A 22576-nucleotide genomic window follows, 5' to 3' on the forward strand; every position below is an offset into this window, starting at 1 on the left:
ATTCGAACTATATTCTTAAAATAATTTAATTATATCAAACATTCGTGATTCTTTAAGACTCAGTGAGCTATCGATAGTATGCAAGTAGTAGTATACCTAATACCTATTGTTATATTGCAGGTATGCAGAATCAATATGGGATAAAGGTTGTAGCCAATTTGTCGCGATATTGAAAGGGATCAGCTGTAAGCACTAGATCGCTGGCTCGCTCGCCTAGGTAACTAATATATTGCAAGCATAAAGCTTCAGGTACATCAATAACTTTAGTCTATAGATGTTCAAGTTCATATTGAAATACGTTTTAGTACTGCATGTCTCTACTTTATCTTTTATTATAAGTATGAACCGAATGCCTCTATGGCGTGAGTCGATCTCACAGTCACTCACTCACGAGGTCTCGGGTTGGATTTCTAGGAAGGGCAAAGTGTTATTCTGGTATAGTCATATAAACTTGCCAGTGTATGGCAGTAATTTGATACCTTATTACACGGGGCTGCCATTGTAACATTAATCTATCCGCCAATATTTTATCTTATTTTTATTGTTTAATATAATATAATTTATGATTATAATTTCTAATTCTTCATATTTATCATACGTGCCTTACAAATACATAAAATAAATACCAATAAGTTGTTTACCTTTATAACAATGTTATAAAATGTAAACGTGTTCTGTAAAAATACGCTATAATATTCTTCTGAGATGCAACGTTAAGGGACACTGCGCTTCGTTTCTGAGAAAACTTCGCAGCAAGATGTCAACAAAGTTAAATGGTACCTTCTAGAAAGCTTGTCTATAATGTTTTCATAGAAATCCTGGCAAATCGCTGTGACTGTATTGTACAATTTTAAAGTAGAGGAGGTATTTACCTAACGTAAAACAAAAGGAAATATTTCTTCCACGAGCTTAAGTCTAGTTTGGAGAATATTGGGTATTATAAGTAAATAATGTACCTAATCGAATGTTTCATACATTTTCGTATACTTCTCGAAAACTGATTAATTAAAATTGAATTCATCGTGGAAGCATACGGAAACATTCGGTATATAAAAAGTGTACCTTTTATGGTTTACCACGCACACGTAGGTATTCTTTGAAACGCTCAGTTATATTAAAATTATCACTGAACCACCGTCAGTCACCCCTCACCAAATTCATTAAGTACATAATATAAACAAATACATAACCAACTCATTACTCAATACTCTGCAACAGACTTCCAAAAGACGTGCGGAATCTGAATGGATTACAGAATAAATTATTGAATTCTCCAATCTGCATATTTAATTTCGCGCTTGTTATCCCAATTTTAGGATCAGCTGATTACAACGTACATATTTCGTCGCCTCCGTTGCCGAGCTCGGGCTAAAATTATTTAGAAATTCCTTTTGTATCGTTCATTTTTATCAAAGCTTTCTATCAAAGCTTTCAGAGTAAATTGCGAGTATGTGAAAGTATGGTGTAATTTAATATGAGTTGAATTTACGGAATATCGCTGTCGGGATTTTGTAATTATATTATACCTATGTATCGCCTTTCCCCTTTGGTGTGAGCTATAATAAGGCTTTATTTGTTTTTTCTCTGTCGTAATATTTTAGCAAAATATCATGTTGTCAACAGATTTATGAAATACTTTTTCGTTCAAGTTCACAACGTCGTACATACGTAGCTTAGTTACTTACTGAAAGGGATTTTATCAATACCGTACTATAACGTTTTTACTCACACTAAATCTGGATAGTGCAGGATAGGTCTTGCAGCTAATTATTAAAAAAAGGGGCGTCTACAAGAACATATTTATTGGATCTTCGAGCAATAGTTTATCAACTGTGTATCACCCGCTATTTTTAAACATCCTCAAATATTTGACAATCGTGCCTTGACCTTAGCAAGTTTCTATAATTAGCAAGTAATTGTGTTTGCTTAAGAAATTGTTGGTAGACGATCATAATGGCTATCGTAACAAAACCTTAGAAATAGCACAGACATGTGAATTTGTACCGCAAACACAATTAAATTGTTTTTCACAATAAGCTTCGAAATGGAAACGTTGGTACGAAATTTCTAATTCCAAAAGCAATTAGGATTTAGGTTTCGTAAGACAAAAAAGAAAATAATTTGCTTTGAGAAATAACCTTTATTAAAATAAGAGATTATTATAGAGCAAATATTGAACTGAATTTTTTTTTTGTGTTGATACATAAAGTCTTATTAATTGTAATTTTTTACATAGAGAGAAAAGAAACTCACTCGATCTTGCAACCATTACTCGTCAGCAATTTGCAAGTGGTAAGAGGTATAATTATGGCTGAACTGAACGTAAACTCAATATAAATGATGGGAAAAGTTGCGAACAAACAAATCAAGAAAAAAGCCGCCAACAGCCTTGATTGCATTCGCCACTCTGGCTTTATTAGTTCGCTAGAATTACTTAAAATGAGTTTTCTCATAGTTTCTAGTACTTCAAGTAGCCAGGGTAGAAACTAATCAATAGCACTTGGCACAATAAAGAATCATTCATAGAATTATTAGTTGAAAATGGGAAATTCACGATTAATAGATTTTAGGATTTGTATTTTTGTTGTTTCCGTATTAAAATAACACATTACTCGACGATTATGTTGCTTTTACTTACAGCATAGTATTTAAAATCTTCATTATGATTTGAAAAAGCACGACACCATAGTAGTTAATTTTGTCACGGGCAACTTAATCAAAATATCCACGTAGACCGTATTACTTATTACTAAAATTAGTGCCTATTATAAATTATACTCCTTTCCGAACTGTTAACTTGGCGTGACTACTCCATCACAATGGCCAGCTCTTCAATATGAATCGATCCCAATACACAAATATCGTATACTCTAGTAACATGTATTATATGAAAACAATTACGTTAAAAGCTCAATTTGGCCTTTAATTAAACGTTTTCCGGGTAGTGTGTCAACACCAACGAGCGTTGAAGGTAACGAATAAATTGCAGTAGGCTCGCGTTCTACCTATATTGTTTACTTTGATCTGTTTTGTACAATAATATGTTTTTGAGGTTATACTAATTAGATTAGGGTAGGAGATATCTTCAAAGGAGATTTGCTTATGTAAATTGTTAAGTAAAAGGCGCGGTTTGCTCATAAGCAGTATTGGGGTATTTAATTATTTTTGGCCGTTCTGTGGGCTATTACGTATCTCAGTTAATAACAATTTAAAAGCGACTATGTTGTACCTACATTGTTTTCTCACCTAGATTATAGCTATTACGTCAAAACAGCAATGTACTGATTAGTGACTATCAAATTCACGTACACGCGTGGTCAACTGGGATACGTAATAAGCATACTGGTTTTGCTACGTAAAACGTTACGTGCTAAATTTAAAATGTGTTTTCTTGACCCCACGTCCACCATCACCGCTAGCTTTCAGCTAAATTCCCCGAACTTGGTATGTACATGAAAATGTAATTTTTATGAATACTTCTCTGAAATTTTCCAAATTATATTTCCTTGAAAGAATCATTATGGATTATATTAAAGTTTGTGCTTCGTAGAACTCTCTAATTATCGAGCTAAATGTGTTCTAACGTCAGCTATTTCTGTAGCATATTTAGCAATACTTGTAATAGACGGAAATAGATAAGTTAAATATTTGATGGCGATGTTATATTACAGCTTTAATACAGTACCTGGATTCTCTACCACTACCGACTACCACTACCGAACTGTCATCGAGAAATTTTGTATTAAAATCTGTGGCTCGATTCTATACTACTATCGACTACCGACAACCGACCTGTCATCGAGAAATTTTGTATGAAAATCTGATCAGCGCCTCTGGCGGATGTCGTAGGAAACATTTTGGCAGTACATTCTAAATGTCAAAATTTCGATAGCTAGCCGGTTGTCGGTAGTCGATAGTGGTACAGAATCGAGGTACTGATCAGCGCCCCTGACGGGTGTCGTAGTAAAAATTTTGGCAGTACATTCTAAATGTCAAATGTCGATAGCTAGCCGGTTGTCGGTAGTCGATAGTGGTAGAGAATCGAGGTACAGATTCCGCTATTTTAAATCGTAATCATAATTATATACCTTACACAAGAGAAAAAAAATTATAGCAGTATTAAACTTGTATTTATTGTTTCTCTCAATTGGGTTGTTATAAATAATCCCTTTTTCAAACTGATTATAAGAATAAATATTCTAAACCATATAATCTAAAAGGAAAATTATTCAATAAAATTCTGTACAGAACTGAACGGGTATTAAATTTTACGTAACGCGATTGTTTTTTCGGCAATATTCATACGAGCCGAGTTGATTTTCGATGAAACAACACAAACCACTTCAAATATTATTCTGTAGATACAGCATTTTTTAATCAATTAAAGGTGAGCTCCCAGTAAGCTTCAATCAGCTCTGAACTTTAGTATTCCAGCAAAGTTTTGCAAACAAACAATGTTTCAATCTTTTAATCGATTTTCATGTCAAAAAGAGTTAAGTTATTATCTGACATTGTAAGAATTGATCTCTTGCTTCTTGGTATTGAAAAGTTTGATTGGGCTTCTCACCAATAAGCCAATATTTCTTGGTACTGGCTTCATTTGATTGTTGGATAATTCTGGAATTTATTTGTTCCCCTTTTGCTGTTAGAATGCATCATTTCATCACCGCTGCCATGTTAATACCTCTCTATAATCGTAATTTTATCGGCCTTTTTCTGTCGCAGTAAAATCAATTTTAATACACAATCTACATACAAATAATTAGAAGGTTCTTTGTATAATACAATTAAGAAGAACGTTTTGAACGCACCGGAATCCTGTGATCTACATCTGACCATTAGTCTGTACGGTCGGATTGGGATTTATTCTAGGAAGTTACATCTACTCTGGATATGTGTCTGAGCGCTTGGGGCTACTCTTTATCCCGAATTTCAAGTGAAACCGCAAAGGCTCGCTGTACTTTGAAATTCATAAGTCGCAGGGTATAATTAAATGTAGTTGTTTTTTCATTCTAGATGTAGAGGTAGATTCGAGTAACAAGCAAAAAATTCTTACGGTTTTTACGTCGGAACGGTACTATTTTACAAGGGAAAAATGCCTAATTTGGAAATAATGATCGAATATTTCCGACGGGATTATCGGTTCTTACAGATAAGGTAAATGTAGAAAAAATTGGAGGAAAAATGCGAATTTTACCTAAGTACTTACTTAATACATTTGGGGAAATAAGAATTCAAATTTAGGTATTTTTTAAATTATTTTTTTATTTGCTTGTAATCTATGAAGATATACGTTAACGGAATGTAGCCTCTTAACTTTACGAAAAGCCTATATAAGAATGGATTTACGAAAGAAAATACAATGTTTTTATCAAAGAAATACGATTTCGACGTATGATAAGTAAATAAATACATTAGAATTTAATAGGAGTAATTGACAACATTTCAAAATTTTAAAGTACCTAAAATAAAAATACCATTTCTTCATTTTCTCATCCTGAATACAAAACATATTTTTTTATATTTTTTGGCTCAATATTTCGGGAGAAATAAAATAAAAACCAAAAATTACGCTGTGACGTCACATATACGGAAGAATAACGTCTTATCTTTGCCTTTGCAATTTGAATAAAAGTTATGTAGATTGACATTTGAAATGTCATTAATGTTTTAAAGTAAACAAACACGAAAATACCACAATAAATAGGTTACTGAAGTATTTAGCATCATTTATGAACTTTAAACATTATAGATTTCTCGAAATGAATCCTAGTTAACAGTATAGGGTTATGAAGGATCTTGAAGAGGAGGACAATACACAATACACATAAACTAATGAGTTGTCCAATTATATTTATTTAATATGACTAGTTGAGTGAGGCGACAATCTGAGTAATCTGACTCTCTTATTCGTATCACATATAACCTCTAAAACTAACAAAGCGCGCGCGGCGTGGGAGAGTGAGAGTGAGTGAGTGAGAACTAGAGATGTACCGGCACGCCGGTTACGTTGAGAAACAATAGAGATGTACCCGCGTGCCGGTTACGTTGATAAACAAATAGAGGAGATTCACTACAATCTCAAATATTGTTTTGTGCCATCTTACGAAAACAGTTCTGGAGACGATCGAAAACAATTTTTTGCTGCGCCTAACTCAAACAAGCAAGAATAGTGTAATGCTGTGGGTGTTGTGTGACCGTGTTTAAGATACTCAAGCCACACTGTTATATATAAGAAACTAATTCAGATGAAAAAGTCACAGTAACATGTGGGTCAATAAATCTCCATAGTCCTATAATAAAAAATGAATAAAAAGACGTAAACTAATTTCAATTTGTTTTATTTAACACTTTCTAAAATAGTCTTAACAATATATTGCTTCCAGAATGGTTCAGCGTCTTCTAAAATCTTTGTAGTGTAATTTGCATCATACTTAATTTGTGTATTAATTTTGTCTGTTCAAAAGTTGGATCAGCAATACAAAACAGATCTTTCAGCATGCATCTGAACCATTATTTGGGCCTTACATTATCCTTGGAGTTTGCCATTTTTAACATAATTCTTGATTGTTTTTCCACTTATTGGGCATTTTATCTCCAGAACAAATTTCGCAGAAATCCTATCTGGTGGAACACCAGTAACAGGGGAAATTAGAATTAGGCCTGAACTTAGAATTACTCCAAAATCATTTTCGAATATTTTAATTAATTGTTTTTATAATGTTTTACTTCGTCATATGGCTTTAAATTCAGGCACCTTATAGCCACCTAAGATACTTTGCACCAAAACATCATTTCCTGTTTGACAATGTACTGCTTCATAGAGCCTAGAACCAGTGACTCTTCCCTGACACATGGAATGCCACAGCTTTGAATCTGCTTGATCTTTTGTTGCTTCAGCCACACTGTCAATCACCTTTTCACTTTGAGTATCTTGACAGAAGTGATTAAAATCCCTATAGCTATGGTCTTGCTGCTGGTGTATATACTGGAGCATTAAATTAAATATGCTGTGATCATTTAAAGTAGGCTGATGTTTACCACAATTATTCAGGATTAGTCCTGAGGCTATTTTACGCTTCTCACATTCTTCAGAAAATATGGACAAAGTAATGCATAAGTAAGTATGTTTTCGTGCATATATTCCAAAAGCATTAAGTTATTTACTATGGGCAGGTTCCCACTATCAGCAACTTGGAGTCCTTCAGATACCTTCATGACTTATAAATAACGGAGAACGGAAAATAATAACTTATAAAACAATTAATGTATTTGTAAGCAAACAATAATACGATAGACGCGCCAGGTTGACAAGACACTGACATTTATATATTTTTTTTTCTAAATGATGTGACTTGTGAGGCAAAGGCATTATGCTATTCCGCCGTATATGTGACGTCATTTGGCACTTACGTCTGTTTAGAATGAAACAATTTTCAAAGTGAAAATCATGAATGAAAATAACTAAATATCACAAAAATAAAAAATATGGGTCCCTTTATTTCACATCTAGTTTAGAATAAAATGATAATATATGTTACTTAAAAAAATGAAATGTTGTCAATTATGGTAAATTCTATGGAGAAAAGTTTAAAACCGTTAATACCGTTAACCGCTAAAGTTACGAGTGCTACGACTTATATAAAATGTTTCAACATATTCACTCATTTTGTTGTTTTTGTAGTACCTTAATATTAAGTCCGCCTCTTCTCCGTAATAGTAATGTTATTGTACAAAAATCTCTGTGTTTGTTAAAAAGATACTGTTAATGAGTTTTATGTTTTTCAGAGTAAAACATTTGCAGTAATAAGTAGGTATATCTTTACTCTATGAATAAAATACACTAGAGTTAAAACAACAACATTGCGTTTTCGGTGTACTAAAGTCTTTTAGTTTATTAATATTCTGTTAATTATGTTCATTGTTTATTTCATAAAATGTTTTGTGCTACTGACACACTGTTCAGCACATTTTTCTGCCTGTAGGCAAAGGCTTTTTTATTGTGAAACTAAATTGGTACTTCTATACTAATATTATAAAGCTGAAGAGTTTGTTTGTTTGAACGCGCTAATCTCAGGAACTACTGGTCTGATTTGAAAAATTCTTTCAGTGTTAGATAGTCCAATTATCATGGAAGGCTATAGGCTATGTACATCACGCTACGACCAATAGGAGCAGAGTAACAGTAAAAAATGTTACAAAAACGGGGTTAATTAGGTATGACCCATTTTCTCCTATGTGACGCAAGCGAAGTTGCGCGGGTCAGCTTCTAATATAAATTGACATTATTCATACAAAACATAATTCAAGACTTTACTCAATATTCAACGCCAAATTCCTTTCATAATCCGAGAGCAAACCATTGCTCAGTGGCGAGACAGTTATATCCTTTTTATAATCTACTCAAAAAAAGCGCGAAGGGTCCTATTAATTCAAAAGTACCGTTCAAAACTGTATCACTTCATCGCTTCTCTCTAGAGTACAGCCTTAGGGTGAAAAAGCGATAAAACCTGTTGATTAAGAACTCGGGGCTCGATCAACCCCTCATCTCCGAGACAAAGAGGGTGAAAACGTAAAGTAATGGCGGAGTAAACGTAATAGAGTTAAATAGACGTCGTTCTCAGTCCATTTGGCGACGAGTTGACGGCTAACCCCGTTATAACAGCTGCCACTTAGTATTAATGATGTTATGGGGTATTTTGATGATTGATCTGCTATTGTGTGTATTGTTACTATGTAAGATATTATGTTTTCTGTTGCGGTCTGAAGCTTTGTAACTTTTAGTATTGGTGTGTGTTGGTTCTATGTACGTCTCTGTCTTGTTTTGTTTTGTAAACTTTCTAAGAAGGTTTTAAGGTAAATGCACTGTAATATTATAAGTGATATATTATATTATATTGTAATTGTAACTTAAAAGTTGGCTTTGAAGCAGAATATGCATTTTTGTGAAACGTTAAACAAAGTTCATGTTCTGCTTTAATTAATGTTACCTAATTACCTTTGACTAATGCAACAACCTTGCATGATTCCGACAATCCCTGTAAGATTTCAAAGTAAAAACCACGGGTATAATAGAAAAGATGTTTGACATTATCCTTCTAGACTTCATGCCTGTCAGAAATGAGGCTAAAGTACGCGTAGATATTAAAATAATGTGTATCGAGTCTAGAGCCTATTTTAAATACAAAGTCCGTTTAAAAAATAAAAATTCAAGGAAAATTTTCACTGAAAAGCGCCCGGAGCAAATTTCATAGTACCGACATTTAAAAGCAACGAGATTTATTTTATCATTTCCTAGCCGTCTTTGAATCTAACGAGCTGCGTTCTCGAAGTTATCTCAATAACTACGGGAAGGTCGTATCATGTTTTATTTTCTTTTTGTATATCTGTCCCCTTGAAGTATGCTGTATAAAGTAAATAACTTTGCAAGGTCCCTTGTTTAAACGCGAACTTTGGAACATAACTTTAGTATCATATTCGTTATTAGAGAAATAAATATTTATGTTCTCTTTGTTGGACGATGATATTCCTTAGTGGACATCTTTTGTCCGTTGTTCATTTCGGCAAGTCCAGATGAATGGGCGCGTTGTTTAGTTAAGTTGCTCGCTCGTTTTGGTTTACTTGAATATGGGAAAGACATTGGGGGCACTGCAATACATACATGACAATATGGAAACTTAACCCTGAAAACGCATACAATTATTCATAACTAAGTATTTACGTAGGTAAATACATTACTGTCGAACTATATATTCGAAGTTTGGCAGCTGTTTATCACCGCTCTGTTCATCAAACTATACTTCTTCTTATATCAAGAAAGTAGCCAATAAAAGGAAATTAGGACAGGTTATTATTGCATCCGCGTTAAGCGAAGCATTAACTTCATTTCGCAGGTCCTGTTTCAAAAGGCTCGATATTTCATAGCGTTCCGAGAGAAACAATCAGCAACAGTTTGTGTACAAAACTCAGTTGAAATTGAATACAGCTTTGACGAACTTTTAATAAACATTCGTATAGAATTTTGACGCGCCTGTATACACACTGTTTTATTTGTTAATAAATTCGTGGTTTTGTTGCCGTACGAAATAATTGATTAGAGAATAGCGTACGGCCTTAATTATTCTACGTCTAGTTATGAAAATAAACTGTATTTCACCACGTATGGATTTCTCTCCGTTGGGTAGTATTTATGTTTAGTTGTAGAGTAATAAAATTGTGACGTCACAATTGTATATTTACAGACTCGTTTATACATAACACGTGTTTGTATATAATCAATAATAATAAGGTATGTTGATGATTATTTGTAATTATCACGGTAGTAAACATCCTAATGAGATTTGCGGTCACATCTAGATGTAGATCATCTGATTATTACGCACTGAGGAAATCTATGTAATTAGCCTTGTGTATGTCTAAGTACCTCTAATACCTATTATACTCGCTGCCTAAGTACCTTTAATATTCAAACTATAAAAATAGGTAAACGCTAATTCATTAATTCATTAGCACTATATAATGTAGATAATATTAGAAATTATTTACTGAAATATTCAGTAAAACCAAGATAAAAGCGACGAAAAACAATTGGAAGCACAAAACAATGGTCAATTGAGGCATCATTTTTCACGTTGAACAAACAACTGAATGTGGATGATATGATTGTCAAATAAAATGTTCTCTCGTTTGTGAAATATAAGGATACGTTCTCATTGAGCTTACTGTTCGTAAATATTAAAACCTAAAGAATTTAGTTTAAAACTCTCTACTGACTGACGAATTATGGCACACAAATCAAATCGTTGTAAGTACTTTAAAACTCACAATTTCGTATGACTTACGGGCTTAACATTACTTAACTTGGGGTCTTTATGAATCTATAAACTGCATCTGCTAACTATAAAGTTTGTACTTACATATTTTTACATTATTAAAAGTTCTTACTGATACCTACAAGATTAATAGATGTGAAAAATAATGCGAATTTCCGTAAACTGTTACTTGAGTTACTCGGTCTGCTTCCTCAAGCAAGAAGATCGGTGGAAATGCTTTCTTGTGCTTGAAATCTTTCATATAATTCAGGAAATTAGTAGTAAGTTATTAAAATTATTTTCGCTTCACTAATTTCTCATCACTTTGCACAGTGGAAACAATCATAACTTTTAAACTCTCGCGTTGCATGTTTAATGTATAATAGAATACGGGCTAACGTGAACACGCATTTTATCTTAAAATGCCTAACGTTAATTCCCGTATTCTATTATACAGTGGAAACAAGCCTTAAAACAAGTAGAACCAGGTCAAGCGGAATATTCTTCTGTTCAATAGATATCAAATGTCTGACATACCGACGCCATATAAAATGATCTCCTCAAAACTTCCGTTTATTGAGCTAGCCGATTTATTGCTTCATTTGAGAATAATAAGGAAAAAAATGTATTTAGCAAAATATTATTTGAGGTTTACGATTGATGGGATATTTAGACACATTTAGGTTTTTTAAGTGTGCCTGGTAAAAGGCAATAGACCCCTTATTACATGGGACTAACTTTACTTTACTAAATGTGGGTGTATTTCATACTCCTTTGGATGTAACGAGTGTGATGTTATGTACGTATATTATGTATGTATGTATGTTAGTCTTATTACGATTCCGTTATCGACGAATTACTGTATATCATTTTGTTGTCATACTGTTGAGGACATAGCAGTGACTTAAACATGCATAATCCATTAATGGAATACGGTTAAGGCAATTTTCAGGTTATAGTTTTCGATAAGGCAATTTTCAGGTTATAGTTTTCGACGTTCTAAATTCTAGACTGCTGAAATTACTTCTATCTTTTCTTTTGTTGTCAAGAGTTACTATTTACGAAGTATGAATTTTATTATTCCTACAGTTTTTATCTCGCTTCAAGGTCACCTCCGACACAATCTTAATTTTTTTGTTGACTACATCGGAAAGTAGATAAGAAGTTGACGTAAACCCACGCGAATAAGATGATTATAGAAAATTCAATTTGTATAAAAAGTATTAGATTTTACACTCTTCGTCGCCAAAGTTGTTTAGTAGCCTCGATTTATAAACCTAGTTAGGCAATTTTATTTTGTCTAACAGAATAATTGTTTATGCAAACTTATTGTACCTTATTTTTGTTAAAGAAAAGTTCTACTTGTTATTTAGAAAAACAACTGAGCACAAAAATAATGAGTAATTTTATACGAAAACTTATCCTTGCTTGTAATTAGCCCAGACATTATTCAATATTCTAGCACTTAATTCTAACTCTTCCTGAAAACAAGTCCAATTAATGTTTTTAAACTCTCGCGACTAGTACACATAATATTATAATGCAACAGGTCTTATACGCGATTGAAAATTTAAAGGTTAGGATACCTTCAGCTCGTGACCACGGTCGTTGTAATGCGATCGAAACGTCGGGCAGCAAATAAGGTATCCTAACCTTTAAATTTTCAATCGCGTATAAGACCCGTTGCATTATAACAAGTCCAATGTCTAGAATTAGGAACACAATTATGTAGATAACTCTTTCAATCTCAAACATTTAAACATTTTCATACAATATTTTTGATACATTAACATAAGTCGAAAAATTGATTTTCTTGACGGTTATCAATATCTCCTACGGCTCTCGTCAGTATAATGGCCAAATGCGTACCAACCGCACGTAAGAAGGTAACAAAAGGATCTTACGTCCAAACCGCTAGTGAATACGAAATGAAGGGTTGAGAAGGAAGCAGGTGGACATTGTCCTATAAATACAACGTAATCTCCCAATAGCGATGCCACACCAATGCGTTTATACGCTATATTACGTTCATCTTGCTTACCTTACGTTCAGGGTTCTCAAACGCGATACATACTTAATGGAGGTATTTTTCTTAATGCCTAACTTTTTGGCTAACTTCATTCGCCTTTGCCGCGGAGTACACTCTCGATCAAGTAATAGTCATGCCATGTTAAAATCAAGAAAATTTAATACTGATTGATGCCACCAGATCATGTCCTTTTCGCGCCATCGTCACCAAGCACTATGAAGTGCGAGTGCCATTCTTAATTCAGGGATTAAGTTTTGGTTATGCAGTTTAGAGGAAGCAAAGTTAATATCAACGCGCATTGATGTGGACGATACACGGTGGATACGATGTACAGATATTAGTTATACGTTGTTTAATCCTTATCTGGTGTGGGTGTCAGTGATTATACACCATACTGTATACAATACAGGAGATGTTATTCACGTGTAAGTAAACTATACTTGTGCGTAAATACAGATGATTTTATAATAAGTACATAGGTTATTCTCTTATCTCTATATATATATATATATATATAATGAAGTACCTAATATTGTTCAACATTGAATACCAACTGGAGAGCTCTCCGCTCTTTTGGCGTTTTCCTAGGACATGTTTTCGACGACAGAGTCGCAATACAAAAGCATTATTTTTATTATCATATAACAATAACGCTGATTGTAAATCCATTCTACATAACAATGAAATACACAGAATTGTCAAGCGGTCCAAAAACCGATAACAAAAACGATAAACCGGTACTCTTCGTACACAATGGGTGATCCCTATTGTTGTGTCGGTGCAAAGTGATAATTAATCCAATTTGCGGATAAAGGACATTCGAGGGACCTACTCGACGGAATTTTCACAACCTGTCCAGAAAAGTTTAGACATTTTTCGAAAACCCCTCTTTATTAGGTCAATTGAATTATGGGATTTTCTAAAATAATAAAAGTTGCCGATTTTGATGAGCAGCAGTTATAGTCATAATCCTTCCAATATTATAAAAGGGAAGTTTGTGTGGATGTGGATGGTATTTGTTATTTTTTCACAAAAAAGATTCTGGCCATACACAGATTATATAAACAGCACAAAGGTTATTTTTTATCACGCGATAAATAGTAAAAGACTATAAATCTCATATTTCGCGTCTATAAAATTTGACGAAACGTACATTTCGTATCTCTTAAAATTCACTCAAACCTGTTAAACGAGCATACGTCTGACTGAAAAGTTAATAATTATTTCGCAGAATCACTCTTTTGAAGTTTGAAGAAGTCTCAAACATGAATTGAGATTAATATTACGCTTGAAATATGTAAATAATTTTGAAAATATTCTGTTACTAGTTTAATATTGTTTGAGCAGCCTGAAGGACGGTAGCAACTGCCGATTTATTCACTTTTCATAGAATCTTCAGTATTTCTTAGAAAATTTTGTGTGATCAAATGGTCAATGGTTCGAAGTCGAGGCAACAAACCAGTGACTTCTTGAAGTTGTTCAATTATCAATTGTAAAGGAAACATCATGAAAACTTGTATGCCTGAGAGTTTTTAACACAGTTCGTGAAGGTATGTAAACCTCCCAACCTGCACTTGACAAGCGTGGTGGACTTCAGGCCTGATTCTTCCCCCATTCCTTTGCCCCATAATAGGACAGTAATAGGCTACAATTTATTTAAACCAACATTTTTAATATCCAACGTAGGTATGATTTTTCTCAACAGATTTTTATAAACCTGTATTTATTTTTAAAAATAATATCTCAGCATTCTCATATTAATTTTAAAATACATAAATAAAGCATTTATACACGGTGTTGTGACGATGAAAGCTTACAAGCAGTTGAATTAAGTCCACATGAATTGGTTCAATGAATACATGTGATGTAGCTATTTTTAGTTCGACAAGGGTTAAGTGGGGGGTGCACGGGTTGTGAACGAGATGAGACAATTTGCTTATTTCTACATCGACATGTGTTTGTTTAGGCATCGGTTTTGTTTAGGGTCCACGATATTGGAGAGACTTTTCGGTGTTTGTGTTAGTTTTCCGTCAATATGTCGTGGCTATTATTGAGGTTATTGGGTAGAGGGTAAATATTTTTGGTTTTGTGTTAAGGAAAATTTGTGAATATGATATAAAATGAAGCCTGTATAATGTATATGTGATAATGTTCATAATAAACTAAGCGCTCTCTACAGAAAAGAAACGTCACAATTTTCTTACTATCTAATTTATGATCTTTGTCGAAACTAAAACAATAAATTTCTAATTTGTTTCTCTAAAAGTTTATTCTGAAACTTTATTGTTATTGTTATTCCAAATTTTACTTTATTCTCGCAAAAGTTAAACTAATATCTAATATAAAATCTTCGTCATAAACTTCTCGGCTTGCCTTTCACAGTTTAATCAGTTTAAAGCCGATCGGAGGTTATTGGTAAACATTGCGCGACGTTCATCATATCATCATATCGTATGGTTAGTGGTCAACCTAGTGTCAAAGTTGTTCAAGCCGCCCATAGGCCTTTGACATGGCTTAACGACTGTTATCTTAGTAGACAACAACCGGGACCGACTTTTTACGTGCCCTCCGAAGCACGGAGACGCCCAGCTCAAATACCACTATGCGGTCACCCATCTATAGAATGACCGCGCCAACGGTTGCTTCACTCACAGATCTATGTCAGACCGGTGAGCGCAACTGGCTACGGGCGCGCGACGTTGATAGTCAAAGTTGTTTTACGACCTCATCGGCTCATCCCGACCGGTTTCTGTGACATTTGAGAACGTGTAAGTGTTCTGTGTTGATTTGTTTTGCTTTTTAGTCGTATTTTTATGGCACGTGTCGATGAAATTACCAATTAATGAATTTATTGATACAAGAATGGCCTCGTCGTCGAACAGTAGTCTGTGTGACTACTGTTTTTTTGGTCTTACAATGCGTTTTGGTATTCTTGTTAAGTTTTAAAGGGTTTATAAATGTGACTGGTCGGATAGCTTCCGTTAGCTCGGATTAGCAGATCTTTAGCAAAATGTCGACACATTTATAAACGTTTGAATTATATACGTAGTAGAAAAAACAAACTCGACAAGAATGTTGACAAAAAAAAGCAATTCGAAATGTATTTTATAGATACAAAATATGACAAATAAGAAGTAAAAATTATAAGAAAATACGACAGTTCAATAATCGACCTATCCTGTTTTACTATAAAGTATGGTTCCCCTACGGAAAGGGAAGATTTCTACCCGCTTTAGCTGACTGGTGTCCCCGTGTGGACGAGAATGGAATTAATAATAGACTCTAATAGCTTTCACTTCATAAGCTTTTATTCTATTTGCTTCGTAATTGTTTTTATCGGACCCGATGGATTTGTTTGAGGCGGGAAAATTACTTGTCCGCTGTGATTTACTGTTGAAGTAATTCAATTGAATGTGGGCTTGTTTAACAGAATACTTTAAATACAGGGATACTGAATTGGTGGGTGTGCAAATAACGTGTTGTAATATGTGGTTGTGAGTTATCTATCTTAATTAAAAGAAAACGCATTATTTGTACTAAAAATATTATTTTGATTAAGGAGGATATAAAATATTTATTCCTTAGAATATCGTAATCTGTTAACCAGTGAAACTTCCATAGAAAGATTAACAAAGTTTTCTCTACCATAAATCAAATTCGGTACCCGAAGCAGTAAATTGAGGGTGAGGTTGCCTAGGTTTTCAATACAGTACAGTTTTAATAGTATCCAAGTTCTCATATTCTATTAAAATCTTATGCCAAAGTATAAGGATGCGAGGAAAGTTATATTCCTAAGCAAGAGTTAGAGCAAGTACGGAAAACAAGCGGTTTATTAACTACCTAGATGAACGAGAAAGTTTTGTAACTTAGTGCAAGTTGAAAAGCTATCAAAGTTCATTCTTTCTTTGTGCCGAGGTTAGTCTTGTTCAAACTTATTTAGATTGCATGTTTTAAAACTTTTTAAAGAGTATGAAAGTGAAATAGCGACCAGTGCGGCTGCGTTCACGCGAAGAAAGTTTGTTTGACCTAAAGTCACCTAAAAAAAGTGTAAAATTTTTGCTTACATTCGACTTCGATTTCGGTCTTCGTATTATGCAGGGAAAATTTCATCAGGGCAAAATCAGCTCAGCGGTTAAGTCGTGAAAGCGTATCAAACAGACAAAATTATAACGTTAGTGGGATATGAATTTAATTATAGCTAACTTACGAAAGTTCCTATTCTAGTTTTAGTATCTCTATTACTTCCTAAAATACATTTCCAGAAAAAGTCCCCGGTAAAAACATTATCGAGTCGTGTTGAATATGGGTCAATCAGTTACAGCAAGGGGTTCTGATATCATGTCAAAAGTTCCCAACTATCCAGAATCGCGATCCTATGAAACTATGCGACACGGAGGTAATTGAGTCAAAAAGCCCTCGAGCGACTTGCCTTCGCAGTAGAAGGTAAAGACTTCACTTCCAAAATAAAGTTTTCCTTCTCAAACTACAGTTATAAGATCAAATATTATACATTTTTATTAATTATGTTGGGTATATTGTATACAAATCACTTTCGGCGATTAAATGACGAAAAGTTAGTTCAGCTTTTATTGTCATGCTTAAAATAAGCTTGTTGAAATAACTTGTGAACTTGCTGTACTGATTTTTAGAACTAAGGTTGACAATTTAAAGATTATTAAAATATTTGCGTAGTAAAAGGTAAAGGTAGTATTTTTTATGAAACGTCTCGGGTTGTATTGGTAATTAGTCAAATTCAAATATATTTATTGAAGATTAGTCAAAAGCAAAATTCTAAATTCAATTTCAAATAATACCTTTTCTTGCTTCGCATAATAAACTCATGCTACAATTACTGACGGGAAAAACAACTGAACCGATTTTGTTAAGTATTTTTAATCGCGAGGAAGGACACAATGCTAGTTTTTTTCTAAGCGCAGAGTGAATAATAAATACATTGAATGATTTATTCAAATATTAGTGGTTGTCCTCGTTTTAAACATTTGATATTTTGGATCATTTAAATATTAAGTAGGGGCTTTAATAAACCCATTTTATATAATAGGTAATGTATATTAAATGTAGACGTTGATTAATAATGTAATATTATTTGCATAGCTAACTAAATCTTCGAGGTAATATTTTCCTACATTTGACTTTAATATATGCTAAGTAACAACAGCCGCGCGGATTCATCTCTCAAGTTAAGCTTCGCTTGCCGAGGTTGGTCAGTGGATGGGTGATCATATTAAACATACCAAGTTCCTACGTGTTGCGGAAAGCACGTTAAATCGTGGGTCCCGGCTGTAATTTGCAAAGATCTTTGGTCAGAAACTTGAAAGTCTGATAACCAGTCTTATCGAGGGGTATCGTTTTATAACGCAGGTTGTGAAGGTCTGATAGGCAGTAGCTCTATATAAAATACAGCTGCATCCGGTAAAACTGGAAGCTGACACCAACATAGTTGGAAGAAAGGCCGCGATGATTTGACTTTCAAATATGACATTAATTTGGTTAATCTCAGAAAAGTTAGTTAGTTAGAGCACACGAATAAGATTTCTTCATTAACTTTAATGTAAAATGTAATTTGACAGATGGCTTTACTTGATGGCTTCTTAATAATTAAGGGCGTACATAATACTTAGAATTGGTACGTTATGTACGTATGATGAAATGTAATATACGGGTAAGTAAGGCTACGAATTAACTAAAGCTCGTTACGCTCACAGCTAAGTGATCAAAACGTTAACCAGCATTCGGCGCACACATATCACCGATGGGTAGTCGCTAATTATTTAAGTTAAGCATATGTGTGGGTGTGTGCTTCGGAAGGTCTGCTGAAATTTGGTTGCGATTATTAACGATTAAAATAATAAATTAATTAAGTTTGTCGCGTAAATAATTACATGATCAAGGATATCCTATTTTTAAAGTTAAGCGTCAGGAGTTTATGATCATCTAAAGATGGTTAAATTAAATCTTGCTTGCATGTTTTTGTACAAAAAAATTACTAGACTAAAATCTAATTAAGGCATTTAACCTTATCTTTATATATATAATTCTTCTGTAAGTGTGTCACTGAACTTCTCTTAAACGACTGGACCGATTTTGATGAAATTTTTTGTGTGTGTTCAAGGGGATCTGAGAATGGTTTAGATTCACAATTTTGTCCGCTGGACAATGTTTTTTTATTAAATTTTTATGGCAAAACAATGTTTGTCGGGTCAGGTACTTTGAATATAAGACATAGAAAATTTAATAAGTCATATAAAAGCTCTTAACTTTATATTAACAGCTAAAGTTGAATAAAGATTCGATTTGATCGATACTTTAACGATATAAATCAATCGATTTTACGACGCCTCCCAGATTATAGATTGCATGTTGCTATTGTGTTGTTTGATTTGAATTTTAAAGTCAATCTATTTGTGAATGAGTTTGATATTGATATCGATTTCGATGAATATTGAATGATTATTCATTTCATAGTGGCGTAATGTTAAATGAAAAAATGGTTACTAAATGATTTTTTTTATTGTTTAACACATTTCTTAAAGCTATGCAAAAGTTTCCAACAATCACAGCTTGACGGACTCAAGGACTCCTTTGTAAGGTAGGAGATCCGTTTGAAAAAATTAATAAATAGGTTCCTTTGACTTAGTTGTGTTAGCAATTTTTTTGACCTAGCTATACAACTGTATCATTACAAATTTCTACGCCTCATATTAAGACAATGGTAATGTTTTAATTTTTCCACTTATCATAAAAGGCCTTAACATAGTTAGTTACTAACTGAACACGATAACTCACTTCGAGCACACCGGCGCCCCGTTGCGATCTATTTGTATGAAACGATGAAGGCTGTATTTATTGCTTATATTCATTTATTCGACATAGCAACCATTGATTATTATGTTTCTATGTGGACTGGTTTCCAAAGAATACCCTGCTTGTATTCTGTAGCGCGAATCTCTACAGACAATTCTGCCGAGGATCGAAAGTTTGACATTTAAAATACACTGTCAAAATAGTTCTTACTACGACCGATAGAGGCGCTGATCAGATTTTTATCCAAGATTTCTCGATAGCTAGCCGGTTGTCGATAGTCGTACTACGTCGACGTAGTACTATCGACTTGCGAGTGCTTGATATTACAAATGACATACGCTAAAAAGTTCATGTGACAGACACTGATTAGTTCTCTATACGGTCAATGGCTAGCCGATGGCCACAGGCACTGAATTTAGTAAGTCGCATTACATGTCGTTATGCATGTTTGTGCAAACTACAAATCTAAACTTGCACTAGTAAATCCTTACATTTCCAGTTCCCCTAACATCCATTATCCGTATTAGACTAACATTCCCTCTGGAACTAGCGTATCATATTGATATTTACTCACCGTCCACTAGTGTATTCGTACGTTAGTTTATCTCGAACATTTTCATGATATTTACACAATTGCTGTTTGTACAACAAATAACAGATTCAATGGAATATATTCTTTGTTTTAGAAGCACTATGCGATTCAATTTAGTTGTCAGCGCGTGCACGCGAATGTGATTTGAAGTCGCTTTTACGATATCTGTCGAAGAAGACTGCACTGGACATTTAGGCACCCATACTAGACGAATTTTATAAATGAGGAATTCGGTATGCCCGTTACGCGTTCACTGCATTCTAGCTGAACTTATTCTGATGTTGCACGGTATTAGTTGGAGGCCTGAGATAAAACATAGGTTATTTTAATTGAGCAAAACGCTTTAGTTCCGCGAGCACCATAAATTATGATTAATATTGTAGTACAAAAGAAACGAGGTTTATTTTAGTAGTGAATTGATTACTTATAAGACAAGCGAAAGACAAGAATAAAGTAAAGTTTAAAGAGGGTTTCTCCTTCTAAATGTCAATGCAATATTATGAAAACAGTTTGAGGTGTGGGCGAGCCGTTTCGAATTCGACGCGAATGTATTATGTTAAATGTCGACAACTTATTTACAAACTTCACTCAAGTAATCCGAGAACTTATCTAATTAGCAAAGTTACTCAACGAAATAGCAAATATCAAATATTTTAGATACATATTTCTCAGAATTTTGGCTTTTTGATACTGTTCACATATTAATTAGGTGTCTTGACGAATATGAGTCAGGTTTTAGCAAAATAGACGAACGAAGGCAATTTCTAATAATATTAATTAGCCTTGAATACATTATAACGGTAAAAAAATACATTACGAGTATATGGAAGAGGACATGGATAAAATATGGCTTAAGACAGAATTGACGTATAATATAGATGAATAGAGAAAGAAAACATGATGAACCGACTCTCTTTAACGTGGTATAAGGTGACGAAAATGAATGCTGCGTCAACACCAATTTAAAGAAGATAATTTCGCCCATGTTCCGTCTAATATTTAATTAGGATTTTGTCTATAAGTCTCTTCTACCTATCATTAAGATCGATTCAGCAGTTTTGCTCAAAAAGCGGAAAAGGCAGACAGACTTTCGCATCTAACTGTAGCATGAATGTAGCATTTAGCATGAAGGTATGAATAGTATAGTATATATTTTAAGTAGGTACCTATATAGGTATTTACAGACGCAAATAACAAACAAATTTTAAAATTAAAAACATTCAGACATATAAATCAGATGAAGTGATCGTTTGCCTCTACGTGAACACGGTGTGTATTTTAACAAATTCTCCGGATAAAATGTTGGAATTGTTGAAAAACATATTTTTCATAGCGACCCCGTTTTGACATTTTGTGAATTATTTTGCTATAATTTATTAGACCCGTTTTGCCAATGTTGGTTTAGGTATGATACATTATGAGAAACATTTGGATTATTTTTTTTACCGGAGTCAGAACGAAGAAGCTAGTTAATTATTGTTTTATATTTCAGTTAGTGGTCAATCTAATGTCAATGTTAGCCGGGACCTACTCTTTACGTGCCTTCCAAAGCATGGAGCCACTCAGCCTTGATACCACTATGCGGCCACCCATCTATTGATGTCAGCGCTGAGGTTGTTTAACTCAATGATCCTCAATCGACCGGTTAGCGCTAGTTGCTCTCGCCGATCGCTGTTAATGCCTCCGACTAGTTAGTGGAAATAAGATATTTCTAGTTTGGCCGATACCTCAAATGAATGTTCGCAAAAGTAAACTAGATGTTATTCCTAAATAACTAAAACGCATTCAAAGTTTTTGGCCACGGGATTGGATTTTTCACTAGCAAAAAGGCAGAGAATGTAAAAAGCAAATTCAGCTTGAAAAAAATTCGCGAACATTCCGTAGGTTAGAATTTTTCAATCAACTTTGAAAAAAGTCAACATCGCTCTATCGACGCTTTGTACAATGGCCTTTGATAACAACCGTCTGACATTTACCTATTGAAAAAGCATTTTTAGTTAGCGGGACTTCCCTGTGTTTTTTGGATTGTTTTGAAAATTGTTAGTTCCGTAAATTCTCAGTAATCCTAGTACCCTAGTAATCTATACTAATATTATAGATGCGAAAATTCGGATATTTCCATCATTACTATCATCATTGCGTGTCAAACAAAATCACCGGCAGAAACTAGTACCTAATATCATACAAATAAAACTTTATCTGTGCCGCTTCCTCGGCTAAACCTTTAAGGTAGCTTCAGCTTTAAGGTATTCGTAAATATCGTACCGCTCAAATAACACGATTTTAATTTCTTCATTCACAAACTTCAACATTTTCCCA

General features: G+C 33.8%; 2 protein-coding genes across 6 annotated transcripts in view; both read right to left on the reverse strand.

The window, feature by feature from the left end:
• Nucleotides 1-22576, reverse strand: part of Rab26 (RAS oncogene family member Rab26) — a 95108-nt gene that overhangs the window by 20137 nt on the left and 52395 nt on the right. The gene's annotated exons all lie outside the window — the stretch shown is intronic.
• Nucleotides 6530-7054, reverse strand: LOC142987831 (uncharacterized). Its single transcript, XM_076136770.1, has 2 exons — nucleotides 6756-7054; nucleotides 6530-6620 (listed from the first exon to the last, which is right to left on the reverse strand). Exons 1-2 carry the CDS (start codon nucleotides 6995-6997, stop codon nucleotides 6530-6532), a joined length of 333 nt encoding a protein of 110 aa, XP_075992885.1. The 5' UTR covers nucleotides 6998-7054.

The sequence above is a fragment of the Anticarsia gemmatalis genome, chromosome 4, assembly GCF_050436995.1.
Source record: "Anticarsia gemmatalis isolate Benzon Research Colony breed Stoneville strain chromosome 4, ilAntGemm2 primary, whole genome shotgun sequence".
Taxonomy (NCBI): domain Eukaryota; kingdom Metazoa; phylum Arthropoda; class Insecta; order Lepidoptera; family Erebidae; genus Anticarsia; species Anticarsia gemmatalis.